The sequence below is a fragment of the Gymnogyps californianus genome, chromosome 2 (genome assembly GCF_018139145.2).
Source record: "Gymnogyps californianus isolate 813 chromosome 2, ASM1813914v2, whole genome shotgun sequence".
Classification (NCBI taxonomy): domain Eukaryota; kingdom Metazoa; phylum Chordata; class Aves; order Accipitriformes; family Cathartidae; genus Gymnogyps; species Gymnogyps californianus.
Window position 1 is genome coordinate 23984605 of NC_059472.1, and position 18156 is coordinate 24002760.

The 18156-nt window shown below is 36.5% G+C and overlaps 1 protein-coding gene across 1 annotated transcript in view; it reads right to left on the reverse strand.

Moving 5' to 3' along the window:
- VPS13B (vacuolar protein sorting 13 homolog B) overlaps nucleotides 1-18156 on the reverse strand; it is a 484683-nt gene that overhangs the window by 408642 nt on the left and 57885 nt on the right. Inside the window, exons 7-11 of the mRNA XM_050892705.1 lie at nucleotides 17372-17546; nucleotides 5574-5842; nucleotides 2841-2936; nucleotides 2372-2494; nucleotides 206-343 (exon numbers count right to left, since the gene is read on the reverse strand). Of these exons, the coding sequence (XP_050748662.1) occupies nucleotides 206-343; nucleotides 2372-2494; nucleotides 2841-2936; nucleotides 5574-5842; nucleotides 17372-17546 (801 nt within the window). The remainder of the gene's footprint in view (nucleotides 1-205; nucleotides 344-2371; nucleotides 2495-2840; nucleotides 2937-5573; nucleotides 5843-17371; nucleotides 17547-18156) is intronic.

Here is an 18156-nt window from a genome sequence, read left to right on the forward strand (position 1 = left end):
GGACATGTTTCTGTTTGCGTTTTTTAAAAAAAAAAGGTAAGTTTACTTTTTTTGGCCATCTGCAAAGTAAGATTCAGTTAAAGATGACAAAGTAATGAAAATCAGTCCTCTGATCAGTACACAGATCTAAATAATCATTAGAAATCCATTAGAGAGCATTAGAATTTTTATTTTTTTTTTTTTAAGAAAAATGCAATTCTCTGACCTTATGATGAGCTGCATCCAATATAAATTCTGCACGAATACTATTATTTTCTGGACTTCTGTAATCAAATAGTGAATTGGTAAGGTATGTCATCCCTTTTGCACTCAAATTTTCTCCACAATTAAAGAAGTAGGCCTCCTTCATGAGGTAGCAGAAAATAATAAGGCAGGGGAGAAAAAAAATACAGTCAAGTTAACAGAGCAGTTTTAATTCTGTCATAACACTAATGACATGGCAGCATCCTTCAGAAGCATATTATGAATGAAAATAAGACAATTAAAATAACTTCATTCAAATAATGCTGAAGTTCCTGTCCACTCCCTCCCCATTTTCAAATTAATAAAAATGGCCTGAGCTAGTGAATATTACACAACCCATGACACAGAACATACTAGTTTCATTTTAACAGAAAATAACCTCAGATCATTGTTACTCCAGATTCTGCCCCATCCTCTTCACTATACGTGATCTTGTCACTACATACTCCATTTCTCTGACCGACCAATGCCTTTCAGATGCTTTATCTATCCTCTTTGTGATAAGCAGTTATTTCAATGTATGACCTGCTTGCTACCTTATCACTCTTCTTTATTCATCTAGATTTTTACATGCCTTCTCCATATCCCAAACCCTCTGTCCTTCTGAAATCAACACAACTTTTCCATCAAGAGTTATTCTTCCAAAAACGTTATTTATATGAGATTGATTTTTTCCAACCATCTGTTCTCAATCACGTACAACAAAGCTGGAACCTTTATGAAAGCCACAGTCCCAACTGCAGCAGTACAGAAAGAGAACGGGTGAAGCAGTATCAACATCACCACCATTCTCACAAAAGCAGAAATTTTCTTAAATTCACGCCCTAGAGGGTGGCAGAAAAATGAAAAAGAGCAAAAACCCAGATGTCCCTTATCAACTAACCTACAGGAAACTCATTCGCTCACCCACCCATCTCAATCCAAAAATCACTTCTCTCATGATTTTATACCTCACAATCTCATAGTTGCTGCAGACAAGGCTGCCGTCCACACTCACATCCGCAACCACGTCTCCCTTGTATCTAACAAGGTCAGCAGAGCATCTTTTACAGTTGGCTCATCCTTGCCTCCCCAGCCTGTCTTTCTGGAAAAGCCTATCTCTGTCCATTGCAGCACACCAGTCATGTAGTGTGTCCCACCACACCTCTATAATCCCACCAATGTCGTGCTCTACAGCTTTGTAAGGATATCTAATTCTTCTTGTTTGTTTTCTGTGCTGCATGCATTTGTATACAAACACTTGAGATGGATGCCAAGCCATGCTGCTCTCACAGGGGAAGTATAAGCACCTGTCTCATCATACCTATCATAGTACAGCATATGATCATTTTCTAAATAAGGAGATACTTGACATTAATATACAGTCACTTTATATTTTCTTCCATATTCTTCATTCTTCTACTTAAAAATACTTTCTAAGACTTCACAGAACACTAACATCAAGTTAACAGGTCTGTTGGCTGCATTATTTGTTTTTATTGAAACATAGATAATAGTTGCTGTTCTCCAGTACTTTAGGGCACTATTCTATCTATAGTTCAACCAAAAATCCTCACTTGAATTTAGAATTTTATGCACCACTTCATTAAATATTTTAAGAGTAGTTCATATGGATACCTGATTTTATCTTCAGCAAATGAAGCTTTGCTTCTATTTAAAATATAGAAATCAATACTGTTTTACTCCTTCATTTGATACTGCTTTCATCAACCTCATTGAAAAACGAGGCAAAACACTCAATTCAGTATTTGAGCCACACTTGTATTATCTTTAGCGTACAGTGTTCCCATTTCTTCCATTCCAATCTTCTGTTGATTTAAGTACTTTCAAAGGTTTTCAACTGTGTTTTAATTTGTTATACAAGATCAAAGTATGCAGTCATACATTATGATGGGGAGTAGTGGGGCTGTCAAAAAAAAAGCCTTATTTTTTGCAGCTTCTCACTCTTAGATATCTGTCTTTCCAACTGTAAGGAACAGACATTGAGTTCTATATTCCAGTGACACATTCAAAAAACTTAAACCACAATTAGTAACAGCAGCCTTTCCAATTCTTGCAATCAAATATTTTAATAAAGCATACCAGAATTACTTATTCAGCAAGTCAACTGATATTTCTATATACTCACTTCATCACTCCTACTCATGTTCTCTTCAAAGTCTTTAATTCCCATAATTCCTTTAAGGCACATAGCTTGGCAACCAACAAAACCTATTTGGCAATCAAAGAAAAGTTCACCTTTCATAAGGACCTAGTAAGGAAGAAAAGGTGATATTTTGAAGAATTCTGCTCCATGAGAAATAGAAAAGATGGAGAAAAGTGAACCAAAGTATGTTTAGGTTCATATACTTAGAGCTTTAATAAATAGCAAGTTAATCAAACAGGGCACTTAGAAATTCTCTAAATTTCTAGTGCTGTAGTGATCAGACGCTAAAGTAATCCCTTCCTTCTATCTACATGATTATTACAATAAACACATCCAATATAGAATATGAAAAAATCAGTAATGAAATAATTTCAAAATATTTCATTGGTAACTATTTACTACATTATTTATAATGAATCAAAAAAACCAAACCCTGTCAATGGAAAATTACCTCAACTGTGGTTCCTTCTTGTTCCCAGCATATAACTTCCTTGGATTTTACTTTCTGAGGGCTGTAATAACTACTTTCAGCTTGCATTTCAGTGAGCTATGAAACAATAGGATAAACACCTTATATAAGTCAGTATGCAACAGCAGTAATGTCATTAATATACAGAACTGATGAAGACAAATTAAACTGTGGGCCAAAACTTATTAACAAGCAGGAAACAGGTGCAGTTAAACAGCTGTAATGCATTATCCATATTAGAACTTCTCATATTCAACTTCTGGTTGAAGTATGCCATAACAAAGTTTTAAATCCACTATAGTATTTTTAGGTTGCTTATCTAAAGAGAAACTATGTGAAACAATGAAACAGATACACAGCTGCATTATTAACATAGTATCAAATTAGCTTATAAATTGCTGTAAAAATCCATAAATACATTACTTATTCTTCCCAGCAAATAATTAAACAGCATGATAATATTAAGGAAACATTTTGATTACAACCATACTCATTTTTGGGTTTTGTCATGTCAATTGAAAGAAACATGCATTTATATTTCTTGCATGATTTCAATATAAAAATTTAAAGTGGTAAAATGCACACTCAGGTCAAAAAGCATATAACCTGCAACTAAGAAAAAGAAGAGAGGCACAAAATAATGAAGGTGTTATGTTTTGTATTAAAAAATACTTGTTTGTTTATGTTGAGCAGCTTAAATAGTTCAAATTCTAACTTTTATATAAAAATATCCACAAGCTCTCATTTTCAAGAGTGGATACACATGGATGTTGTTTCAAATTAAAATTTTGTAATCCAAATGTTCAAGAAAATTGGATGAAAAAAATCACTGATCACCCTTCAGCTGTGTGCAATTATTGTAGAGGAAAAGCAATTAATTGATTAAAAGAACTCAGACATTACAAGAATCATTTTCACCATTATTAGAAAACGCTACATTTAATTTGGCATGATTTTTAGCTGGAATGATATCAACTGTTCAGAATGCTAATGCAGAAACTTGACCTTATTTTTCAACCAAAATATGAACCACAAATTAATTCCATACATTCTTTGCATGCAAGCAGAACAATGAATTCTGTTTTCCTCCTAACTGTCACCATATTAATATCATACAGCACTTCACATTTAAAATTTATAGAATGTAAGATGTTACATTAAGTAGTTTTTATCACTTCCTAATATAAAATGCGTAAACTTGCCAATGAAACATTAGGAAAGCCCAATCCAGCAAACCATGTTCAAAAAAGAAGTTCATATTATTTTTCATGAGTTTTCTCACATGAGGAAAGAGCGCACAAAATTACTACTGTATGACAAAGCGCAAAAGAAAGAAGATGCTGAGCCATGATAAATGAGAAATTTGAGTTTTGGTTGATTGTTTGGCTTAAGTGGTGTCCCAGGGATATAATTAAAGGAGGAAGAAAAGATTTTCCATTACTTATTTTTAGCCTTTTTTTTTTTTTCCTTAAATGAAGGCTGAAGCAGATTGACACAGAAGAACATGACTGAATGTTTGTTGATGCTTTATGTCCTCAAATTTTGCAACCAAATTTGCCAGGAGACTGCAGGCTTAAAACATTAACCTCCCCACAGAATGCCTGCAGCTCCCGAAGTCACTTGTCTCATCCTTTCTGACAGCTGCTGAGCAGTTAAATGCTCTGCTATGCCACCAAACAAAAATAGCTAAGAGAGTAGCCACGAAGCCCCTCAAAACACTCTTGTGCACAGATGACAAGCCGAATGGGCAGAAAAGGGACAGGGAGCTGCTGATGGTACTGAATGTATGATCAGGCATATAAACATTACATGAGGGTTATGAAAGTACTGCAGTTCATCTGAAAGGCTCAAAGTCATAAAAATCAACCTTAGTTATTCTGCTGCTCATAGAAATAGTATTATTTCCTGTTCTGAAGAGTTCTGGCCTTGATTTAATATATGTTTAATTGTAAAACCAAGAGTCACTTTCTATTAGTTATGCACATAGAATTGCTTGCATATAATTTGGCATGTGTTAAAAGTATTTAGCTAATTCAGAACCTTTATTTTTAATTTCTGTCAAAAAATCTCCATATCTTATTCAGACTCTCCATATTCTCTTCTGAAAGGTTACAACAGGAATAGAGAGAAGCCCAGCAACTATTTTGAGATTTGTTTACAGAAAACACTCAATTCTCTCTATATACATAGTTTACGGCTCAGAGTATATGTGTAATTAATCCTTTGGTTCTTCAATTCAATTCCAAACCATGGAAAATAATTTCAACGTTACCAATTCGTATTTACACATATTATAGTTTAAAAAAAGAGAAAAGCATTCCTCCAATTCACAAGCTATATGAAGCTAAAGCTTTTTTATAAAGAAATACACATATATAAACATTAGATGGACAGAATACCGCAATAAACATTCACAGAAAGCCTTTTAAGCTTTTTCTCCCATCAAAAAATATTAATCTAAGTAAACTAAGTGGTTTCCCTTTAAGATTAAAATGTTTGCATTCAAATTCTACCTCAAATGGCAAAAACACCTCACACTGCAATACACAAACAATACATTATGATGTGAGAGGAACTTTCAACATTCACATTTTTTGTTATTCGTTAATGTAATATTCCTTGTCACAAATCAAACAGTATACAAGTGCTCAGATAACCTTTACGCACTTTATCAACAAGCCAAATAAATCCTATACGACACAGAGAAATACTTACCTTAAAAGTCACTGTTGCCTTTGTACAGTAAAACCCAACTGAAATAATAGGATCCTTGAGGGATTGAGATTTCTGCTGATGTAGCATCGTTCCACCATCAATTCCACTAGAATCATTCTCTTCATCATCATAACTCACAATAGCAGGAACAAAAGACCAAGCCCAAGACACCCATCCTTGTTGCTGGTCATCATCTTGATGCAAATAAGGATCTTGATTAATATACTGTGTAGGATATTGCATTACTGAGCTTGTTTCATCTTCTGCACCTTTTAAAACAAAAACTAAGTCAAATTTCAAATCTACCATGCTTGAAAATTAACTTATACTCAAAATTATAGTGAAATTTATCTAGGACAGTATTCCATATATCATTCCCTGATACTTGCTTTACAATGATATAAAATAAGCAGAAATTTTAAATTTCTGAACGTAAGTTTCCAAACACTTGTTTGATTCATTAACATTTTCCTCCCAAAAAAATATTAAGGGTCTTTGCAATAGTTTCATTATTGTACGTTTGCAGTGAGACCACAATTTGTAATCTATACCACACACTTTCAAGACTTCTTCCATTAAAGCCCTTCTGAAGTTGCAAATTAAACCCTACTGAATAACGATATATTACAATCTTGTTTTCAATTCTAAAATGAAATAAAAAAGAACTTCAATTACAAAAGCCATAGTAAGGAAAATGTAAACACAGCACAGATCCAAAAATTAAGGTTGAAAACTTCCTTTGTTTAAAAGTCAGCTTTTCAAGTATTCAAATATACAGGTTTATCTACACTCAAAAAAGCTGGTACGCCACCTGTGAGTCAAAAAAACCAAATGTTGGTCTTCTGTGAAAAAAATATTAGAGAGAGCATACAGAACAAAATAAAGATTTCCCAGAAGATACCGAAGTCTAAGATTCACGATCCAAATGGGTAACACTGTGCATATACACAATTAGCTTAGCCTATATGGCTTCATCACCACTCTTACAGGACTCCCGAGGGGTATTAACTACTTCAGAATTACCATAGGTAGTACAGTATGCAGTACTGTTCCCATAGGGGAACAATATTGAATGTATTATTTAACTGAGAACAGAAATAGGCATATTCCATTTCTATTTACTTATTTTTAAACTCAGAGATCCCATTCTTACAAGTTTTAGAGCTTTTATTCTTTAGTCTATTTAGTCTTTAGTCTGATTATTTATACACTTGCGCAATGGGAGAAAGCATAAGAAAAAACACTCATGAGAATTCTCTGCACATGCTTAGAGGCGAGGACACCTCCAGCCACAATGGCAATGCAAGCTTCCTTCCTGCTCTCTTTACAAAACAGTGTCAGAGATCAGATTTCAATCCAAATGTAAATCTTGAAACACAGAAAATACAGAAGAGGTGCACATAAAGTCTTGGAAACAGCCAAGAGGCAGAACCGTCAGATGTAGAAGGAAAAAGAATTGATATGGAGCATGACTCGAGTACTTTAGCCTAGACTGTTGTTGGCAAGCACAGAAGAAATGGTGGAAGGTCTGCCAAAAAAGAAAAAAAAACGTGGAGGTGTAGGACCTAGGTCACACGTAACATTTGGTCTACATAGCCATAAAATTCAGCCATCATTTAGCATACCTCTTGCTGCAGTATGTGTACACAGAGACAACAGTAAAAGATGCCAATTAATAGTTTGGTTTATAATATTTATTAATATTTTGGAAGCCATTAAAATAAGACAGAAGAGCAGCTAGATTAAAATGGTGATATCTATATACTGAGACAGAAGATAGAAAAAGAGGAAGATATACCTATCTTCTATCACTAAATTAAAACAACTACAACCATTATGTAATCAACAGTCAAACTTTGGAACAAATGCACCACAGCCTAGTAAGCAACCCAGAACATCCTCTAAACACTTCAAAGCATAAATATAATGTAAATGCCTTTATAACAAGTAATGCATGAAGGGGAGTAAGTACTTTGGAAACACAAAGCCTCTTTGGTTTTAACTAACTACGCTAACCACTGCATCAACTGCAAACACATCGAATAGTGAAATATAATGATAAAACCCCTATGTTTTATGTATGAGTTTGTTAAAGGACAAAAAGCTCCTACTCATCGGGTTTCTAAATCCACTCTTGCTAGCCACCCATAGCGAGATCACACTGGAACAATCTTGCTTCATAGTGTACAGCAGTGATTCCAGTTAAGAAATACATTTTATATAAATTACAAGATTGCAGTGCAACTGCATCTCATTGTTTCCATGTTCAAATAAAGTTTGATCTTCAGAAATTCACTATCCTTTCTTTTAAAGAGTTTGAGATACTTATCTCTAAGAGTCTGGAAACTGGTATCTCTCACCATAAGTCTGGAACTAACCCAGTAGAAAGTTACCCTCTTTGTATTTATTTATTTTTCTGCCTGCATTAGTTTTCAGCCAGGTAAGGCTGATCCAGTTCAGCCTATGGCTACATAAATACAAGTGCTGGCACTAGGGGAAGACAGAGGGAATGCATCGCCATCCCTGCTGGCAATAGCATAAGTTTTCATCTGGTTGAATCAACCATGAAACTGCATAAATGAAACCTGGTAAGTACTTCAAGAACACAGCTGTAGATGTCCATTCTTGTATCACTAAATAATGCAGATATTAAAATTCATTTCCTCATCCATATTTTACATGCTATAAGCTGAAGAAACTACTGCAAACTCACAGCTAAGATGACATTGTCATTAATTATGAATATAAAACTTATGGAATAAATCATGTTTAAAAAAAAGATACATTTGCAAGGAACAAGAGTTATCTGGCTGATAACAACAGTTTTGGTGCTGACCTCGACCTTGAGAATGCAATAGCCTTTACAGTTGTCCTTGCAGCATGAACTGTCCTTGGAGAATCTCAAATGTAATAACACACATGCTTTCAGACTAATAAGTATTTCCTGTATGCCTTTCCTCTGCATGTATTTGTTATATAAGGAATGCACAGAAATGACTAACGTACAGAAAAAAGAACAAGTTCAATGTTTGTAAAAGTTCCCCCCAATATGTTTATACTATTCAGTGGCTCTGTTGCCAAACTAGATTTTATTTGGAAGATGTTCATTTTGGATCTCTACCATAGAAAGACAATAAATTGATTGCCACAATGTAACTCATAATATTTACTATGCTAGTAGCTTATATTTTTGATGTTTAACTAGTTTTACTCCACAGTTCATATTAAAAAATAGTGGCTCTTGATCTATTACACATGCATTACGTTAGCACAGCAGTATCGATGAAGGAGATTGCACGTAACTGGAAGTGATACCAACACCAGCAGAAACTAAAATCTTATGTACCAAACTCTAGCCTGAAAGGTATCCCACATCTCCTTTTAAAAGCAAAGGTACCCCCAACACTTTATAGTTGAAAATCTGATGCCATCATAATTGTAGCATGAATACAGTATTACAACAGTTGCACACTCAAGTGACAGTACTTTTACACATTTAAGAGGTATCACACTTATTTTGTAAAAGACAACCCACTACAGTGATTCAGGTAGCCAGAATCAGTACTGTAAAATAGTAAGACTTAAAGATTTCTTGTTATTTCTGCATCAAGAACATCATCTTCCTTAAACTCAAACCTCTGGATCCTACTAGACCGGAATACGCTTCCACCTTACAGACAAACATAAATCAAGGGAAGAAATCGTAACTCCCTTTTCCTGCTGAGTTGCACAACCCACTGGATATAGAATGTGACTAACATACAAAAGCTTCAGGTTCAGCTCTAGAGAATCTGCTTTTTCATGGTACATACCTCCATCTATTAAACAAACTTCCCCAACCTTCTACTCCTAGTCTATCTGTCTTGTCTTATGGTAAATTGAAACTATCCTAGTGAAGAGCTAATGGATAAGGAGGGAGAGAATGAATCACTTTTCAAATTTTTTAAGAAAATTCCAAATAAAGAATGATACCACGACAATAATGAAGTGCTGAAATAACACCAACAATTATTCTAAAGTGCTCTCCATGATATTACTTGGGGTTGCTAATCTATTTTAAAACTCCAATTATATAAACAATATCACAGCCTCAATAAAGTTAGGAGCAGATGTATGAGTTAGTTAAGGGTGAACTACAAAACAAGTGGCAGTGATTTTAAAACACCTGAACCAGGACAAGAGGTAGGAGATCTATTTTCTATTTTAATGGCAAAGGAGACTAGATAATGTGAGATATCACAACAAAAGGGCAAGTGCCTCCGGGTTGAGGTACAAATCACAGGACAATTAACCTCAAAGTGATATGTAAGTGCAGATACCCTATAGGGAGAGGAAGGTGTTAGTTGCCTGACAATGCCAATCCAAAAAGTGCTTTTGTTTCATATCCCACATACAAGTTCAAGCAGATCAATTTGAAATATACTTTGCTCACTGGAAACATTAAAAAATTACTTGCATTCTGGCATCTACATTAAGCCACTGCATTCAGTTTGCGTGGCAAGGTAGTGGGGGGGCTACAGTGGCTTCTGTGAAAAGCTGCTAGAAGCTTCCCCCATGTCCAATAGAGCCAATGCCAGCCGGCTCCAAGACAGACCTGCAGCTGGCCAAGGCTGAGCCCATCAGCAATGGTGGTAGCGCCTCTGGGATAACATATTTAAGAAGGGGAAAAAGTTGCTGTGCAACCACAACTGCAGCCGGAAAGAGGAGCGAGAACATGTGAGAGGAACAACTCCGCAGACACCAAGGTCAGTGAAGGAGGAGGGGGAGGAGGTGCTCCAGGCGCCGGAGCAGAGATTCCCCTGCAGCCCGTGGTGAAGACCATGGTGAGGCAGGCTGTCCCCCTGCAGCCCATGGAGGTCCACGGTGGAGCAGATATCCACCTGCAGCCCGTGGAGGACCCCACGCCGGAGCAGGTGGATGCTAGAAGGAGGCTGTGACCCCGTGGGAAGCCCATGCTGGAGCAGGCTCCTGGCAGGACCTGTGGACTTGTGGAGAGAGGAGCCCATGCTGAAGCAGGTTTGCTGGCAGGACTTGTGACCCCATGGGGGACCCATGCTGGAGCAGTCTGTTCCTGAAGGACTGCACCCCATGGGAAGGGACCCACGCTGGAGCAGTTCATGAAGAACTGTAGCCCGTAGGAAGGACTCGCATTGGAGAAGTTTGTGGAGGACTGTCTGCCATGGGAGGGACCCCACGCCGGAGGAGGTGAAGAGTGTGAGGAGTCCTCCCCCTGAGGAGGAAGGAACAGCAGAGACAATGTGTGATGAACTGACTGCAACCCCCATTCCCTGTCCCCCTGTGCCGCTCGGGGGGGGGAGAAGGTAGAGAAAATCAGGAGTAAAGTTAAGCCCAGGAAGAAGGGAGGGGTGGGGGGAAGGTGTTTTTAAGATTTGGTTTTATTTCTCATTACCCTACTCTGATTTGACTGGTAATAAATTAAATTAGTTTTTTCCCCAAGTCGAGTCTGTTTTGCCCATGACAGTAATTGCTGAGTGATCTCCCTGTCATTATCTCAACCCATGAGCCTTTTGTTATACTTTCTCTCCCCTGTCCAGCTTAGGAGGGGAGCGATCCAGCCAGAGTCAACCCACCACAGCCACTTTTAAAATCAGCAGCAGAAAAACTGGCCTGATATTTAAGCTTTTATGCAATAAGTAAAACCAAAAGGTCAACCTGTGACTCATGGCCTTCAAAGATTTAATCAGATTTTTGGGGGCCTCTACTTAAGAAGGAGTATTAATGTTTTTCAAGAAAAAAGAAAATGGCAAGACAACATAAAATAGATGTTTAAAAGGCATTCATAAAAACCTAGTTCTCCACAAAAAGGTTTAGTTCCTAAAACAATAAAAATATTTAATATAAACAAATTTAATCTCCCCAATTTAGGAACTTTACAATTTGGGAAGATTTAATCTTTACTCATTTGTTTAATTTGATACTCATTTTAACTGCTGCTCATTTAACTGATGTTAACAGATGTAAGCAATTCTATGTGCCTAAACACGTCTTCCAAATTAATGAAATCTGGCCGTCTCCATACAATGAGCTTTATACCCATCCTCAGCATACGGGATCTCAGCAACCAGTTACAATGCACTATTACAGATGCCTACAACAGAGTTACTCACTGGCTGTTAGACAGCTGCACAATGCACCGACCCCAAAAGCCCCGTTCCGCAGGTGTCTGTCTACACTGCATCTTTACAGTCTCTTGAAATATGAATTGTAAGTATACGTACTGTTCCTTGGGAGGATACCAAACTGTATAGGCAAGGAAGAAGCTCCAATAATGGAGCTAGATGATGGGGGAAGACTGTGGGGTTTACTGCACAGGTCATTTACCCCACAAAACACATGAAAACATGAAGAGCTGAAACAATATTAGGTACCTCAGTACAAAGATCATATGTGTATCTCCATCTCTTTAACCCTCAAGAGAAGACAGACAAAAAGTGCAGGGACAAGAAAAATACGCAGGAAAGTGTAATTTGGCACACACAACCTTTTATCCTGACATCGTTTCAGTCAAACTGGGGATCATTTTCTCCACTGATTAGGAATAACTCTCCCCTACCCAAACTCTTCAAGACAGTGCACAGCTGCTTTTCCTCAGGCAAGTATGGATAAATAAATCTATTTCAGTTCTCCCATTTTTATCCTAATAGTATATTGCAGAGTCAATTCCTTCAACAACTAATGCTCACCTAGAATTTCTTGCTGTCATAAATTATTTGCACCTGGTTTTCTCAGTCAACTCAAATCTCATATTCAGCCCAAAGCTGGCAATATATTAAATTCATTCTCTTGATCTGCTTTTTGTTCCACTGGTATCCCCAAAAATTCCCCCATGCTACTGTTCTTACCACCAAGTTTTCATTAAGGAGTACTTCAGCCTATTAAAAACTTGAGTTTTATAAGATCTATGCAAAATTTTATGCTGTTTAGTGTTGTAAAATGTTAACTACTCGCATTCATAAAGGCCTTCTTTATTTTCATTTATCTTTTTGAGAGTAAAGATCACAACAGGGTCAGTGTGCTTTACAAATATTAAAAAATTTCAAATATTCCTTTGAGATGGAAAGGTACTGTTATTATTGCCACTTTACACCTGGGAAACATGCTTCATATGCTGGAATCACATCTGCCATGGATTTCATTTCATGAAATAAAACAAAAACCCCAAAACTTTCATAATACAGAATCTCAAGGCAATCATTCAGAGGAGGCAGCACCAGGAACTGTTAAAGCCACTCTCAGAAGCTCAGTAGCTCACGCTGCTCATGATTCCAGCTTCTCACATCTGTCCCAAGCTTCTTGCTCAGCATCTCCTAACATCATCATGCAGACCCCTATCAGCTGTCTGCCTGCATGCCCTGCACCCCTCCCTCAGCCATGCAACTTTTCATTTCTAGTCCACTGTTTGTATTTCTTTGCCCAGCAAGTGCTAGACTTCCTCTGCTTGAGCTTTTTCTGTTCTTCAAACCTCTCAGATCATTCTTTACTCAACCAGCTCTAGTACTTCAGCCTTAGATCATGAACCTCAGCGACTCCATCCAACTAAATTCCAGCTCTCCCTTGCATCCTGGCTTCTTGTCCTCTTTCATGCCTAAATCGTTTTCATTTCTAGTTACATTAGCCAATTTTTTCCACCATAAACCAAAAGCTTATTCTCAAGTCCCATCTCGCCACAACTACAACTGCTGGTTCTGCCATAGGCTCTTGTTCAAACCTTTCTCACTTTTGTATCTCTCTGCACTGAAATACATCCATTTCCTCCTTCACACTATTGGTACAGTCAGACATCCAAGCCCACAATTCAGGCAGCCCTCAACCCCTCAGAAGCAAAAGCCCTGTCCAGCCCTGAGCAGGAGCATGGTCCAGTATGCATGCAGTACTAAGTAAATTTACATACCAACCTAAAGCAAGTTTCTACCTGTATTTCTGACCTGTAATTTTACCTGTGTATTTTGAATGCTTTCAGCTTAACAGAATTTGAGCAGACTTTACTCAGGCAGCAAAATATATGTTCATCACACAGGTTACCCTGCTGCCAAATCTCAAGGTCTTGGTCTTATGTTTGGGTATACAAGAACAAACAAACTGCTCCTGGAATATTCTTAGACCTGGATAGGTGACTGATTTTATTATGTCAACAACAACATAATAAAAATAAGCTCCATCCAAAAGACTAAGAAGTAGTGATAACTGAACCCAGTAAACTGTTTACACTGAAAGAGTGGGGACTGCTTACTAATACTGGGTTAAACTGTTTAATGAATCTTCAGAACCCTTTCAAAGAGTTATAAAAATATAATCTATAAAGGAGGTCTGTACATTATTAAACTGTAAAGAATTTAGGCACAATTCCACTGGAATTAGTCTTGGATTTCATGAAGCGTCACTCTTGGAAAAAATGTGTCTAATATAGCTCAGCAGATAATACATGTCATTTATTATTGTACTTGATTACATATTTTTTCTGAAAATAGTAGCACATTCCTCACGAAGTTTCCTCAGAAAAGTTCAAATCTGTGGTTGGAAATTTGGATGACAAATGCACCATGAAGTGCTACGAAAGTAGGTTTTGTTTCCTTCTCAGACACAGATATAATATGAAGTCAGAAGAAAAAAAAGGAAACTCAAAAACTGATGGTATGGGTAACCTGGGTAATGTCAATTTGGCACCCCTGCTTAACTGCACTGAACAAGAGGAAAAATCATCAGGTACTTAAACTTTTTATTTATGTGTGTGTACGTGCATGTGCACACATGTGTGTACATATGCCTACATGTATACTAAACTCTATGCAGAAAGCAAGCATAAATGTTATGAAGGAAAACAGCTGGTAACAGTTTTAGCCTGTATGTGGCAAAATATTTTGCAGTGAAGATAGAAATGGACTTCTAGAACTGTTTCTACAGCTCTGGCTTAGCCACTCAACAATTACCATCTGTTTTATGTTCTGAAGGAGATAGTTCTGTCAAATAGATATGATCATATAATTAAGTACAATGACAATGAGCACAGTGTAGTTGAACAAAAATTGCATAGGAAATTACAGATTTCCTTCTTGGTAGTTCTTGTCATTGCAACCTGAGTCTAATTTCTGACCCTTCTGACAACTCTTGTGTACATCAGTGTGGAGCTACATGATATTATTTATTTTTTAGATGGTTATTCTATGAATAACTAGGAAGTCACATTCACAGTTGTTCAAAAAAAGAATGCAAATGAGATTTACAGACAGCAATTGCAATTCAACCTTCCCGAGGACATGCATTAGAAATAAGGATTACAAGAGATGCATTGCCAAAGATTTTACTCGCATTTGGACATAAGGATCTCAAATGCCATTCCAGATGCAGAAGAGACTGGATACTTGTAGGCAGATGCCTTTTGTTTTAACCTTAATCTTCACTTAAACTATATTTCTGTTTCACCACCCATCTCACATCCTAACCAAGAGAAGCCAAACAAAACTCGCATACCTCTCCTATCCAACTTCCATCTTCTTCCACAGTTACAGCTGTTCATCCCAGTCTTCTCATTACCCAGCTAATCTTTGTCTCCAATCCTTAGATCTTTTCATGTGAAACTCACTGCCTACCAGTCCCAGCTGTTCTCGTATTGACTCACATGATTTCTCTATTCTTTCAATGTCTTTCCTATAGTCAAATGGTCCTACTCGCCTTAGTAGCTCCAGGAATCCAGCTACAAAGTTCAAGCAAGTCTAAATACATCATAATTCACTATGGCATGAAAACTTGGCCAAATTTGGGTGAACTTTGATGGGAACAAAAGAAAGATATTCACAGTACAAAGACAACCCTCCGTCTGAAAGCAAGGGTAATGCAACGCTTCACAGAAAAGTTCTTCACCCTTTCTCCTGCAAATAGTACAATTAAAACATTGGTTAGATGCAAGGAATTCTTAAAATGCACACTAGTGATTTTTCTAAAAACTGTATGCTTTAAGTCTCAGCAGAAAATTAAGTTAATATTTTCAGAATATTAATTCCTTCTAATCATATGTCTTGTGTAACAAACTCCACATTTCTTGTACGGCAAAGTTTCTAGTGCAGAAAACTATTTGAGCTTTAGAGAAAATACAAGAGAACTATTTACAGACATCTTATTTATTTGCTCAGTTCCACACAGCAGGAACATGACAGAATTCTACATCTGGCATGACAGTGAAACAGTTATCTGTGCCAACCAACATTGAAGGCTATGTTTTGGCAAAAAAGCTTCCACTGCTGTCATTTTTCCAATAATGTATTTACTTCTCTGAAACCAGAGAATACAGCAACACAGGATCAAAAAAATTATAAACGTCTTACATAAATTAAAATTGTATATTTCTGAAACAGAACAAAATGAATTAATTTAATAGCTTACACAGTTTCAAACTGTTGTAATACTATAAACATAAGCATAGCTTGAGTGCCACATCACCTTCACATGTAATTCCAAGAATTTTCTAGAAGTTATCATGCTCTTGGCTGTGTGCTAAATATCTCTTCCTACTCCCCCATATCCAAATTCAACCTTGGAAAAATATCCGAAAACTTATGTCCTGAGGAGATTAAAATTAAAACACAAATCTCTAAATAAGTTCCCTGTTTTGACAAGTAAATTTACTTCTGCTCTACAAACACAAAAACAAGAAAACTCAGAATTCAGAATGACAGTCCATCCTCCCTCTTCTATTTAGTGCCTGATACATTACAAAAACCTGATTCAAGTTTCAATGTTCAAGATCATGATATTCCTGATTAAATTACTAAGAAAGATAGGATGACGTAAGTCAGTATGACTGCTTGACTCTTGAGTGTGCTGTGTTTATATTTTACATAGAAGTGAATAAACAGGAAAGTATTTAAGTTCTAATGTCTACATAAAAATGTTATTTCCCTTAGATTTTAATATAAACTAAGCACCTATATGCCTTTCTTATGTTGCTGCAAATTCCTAACATATCACCTAACATAAAACCTCAAGACTCAAACACATGACACGATACAACTAGAAAAAAATAAAAATACAGCAGCAAAGTTGGTAGCTCCTAGCAAAGCCACATAAAATTGATGCTGGAGTGAAAGGTTCACAGCTCAAAATGCATCACTATTGCAACCCTAGCAATATTTGGGAAGCAGCAGACGGGAAGCCATAACACAAAGGTAAAGAGAATTCACCCCTCATCAGTGCAATGCTCCTCAAAAGATCATGTCACCATAAGTTACCATGAAAGAGCATGTAGAAGAGGGAATACATGTTACATGAAAATAAAAAGCAGAGGAGACTAGACAATGTAAAAGGACAGAACTACTGAAAACATAGTGCAAAGTAATACTTGGCTGTTTAGAACAAATGCTGATATCTGTTCTCAGTAACAAGTTTCAAAGAAAGATGGAAAAACACATTACTTTGAAACTAGCAGCAGCCACATTTGAACTAAATAAAAAGAGAAAAGTCAAAGTTGCCTAAGGACAGGTGTCTTGTTGCACAATATAGTGACAGATAAATCCAAAGTACCCTATGGCATCACAACTCCTAAAATGGTCTTTTTAGGTAAAGTTTAACCTCAGGTTAGTCAGGACCATCAGAATACTTTTCAGAACATAACATGAAAAAGATGTTAGAGCACTGCATACTTACCCAGCACAATGAACTGCCTCTAACAAATTGCAGACTGCCAAGATACTTTGCAATGACTAGCCTCGGCCATTTATATTTGCAAAAAGCAAAGAAATTAATGTTTTTAACTTTTCTTTTTAAAAAGTAAAAATTGTATTTACCTGTGATATTTCCCAACGTATCTTTAGCGTGGCAAATCAAATCTTCACTTTCCCCATCTTTGAAGTTGCCTATTTCTCCATAATAAAGAGCAATTCCAAGTTGCATTATACGTATAAACATAGGAAGCTGCTGATCAGAGATCGAAAGTTTCAAACTTTCAACTAATGTATGAATCTATAACATGAAAGAGAACAAAAGCAAATAACAAAGCTCTGTCATCATTAAAGCCAACTTTTAAACCATACAACTCCATATTCATTTTGTATATGCATTCTAATTTCTAAAAACAGAAGCTGCAATACAACACAAGGCAAAGGGCTGCAAACGATGACTGTCAAAAACACGCACTCTTTGGGTTGCTACACAAGAGATCTTCCAGTTGAAGTCAAATGTAATGTATTTCGCAAATATATATATAAAAAATTATTTGTTTTTTTACAATTGTTGCTGAAGAAATTTCTAAAACATAAGTCACACAAACGCATCTGATTAAACTTTTATTTTCATTATAGAGTTTCCTAAAAATTTCTGCATGCTAAAGAAAATCTAGATATACTGGTTTTAATATACAAGGCCCTTCATTTTGATTCTTTCCCACTCCCAACATTGTTGCAAGTGGACAAGTAACAGGAGGGGAAAAAGGATTCATTCCAACTGAAGTGCAGAAAACCAGCTTCTCTGGATATTCCAGTTCAAACATGCAATTAAGCAGTTTTCTCTAAATGAAAGCAAGCTTTGCAAAGACTGTAATTACTAGGATAAAAATGTATCCTTCTTTAAATAT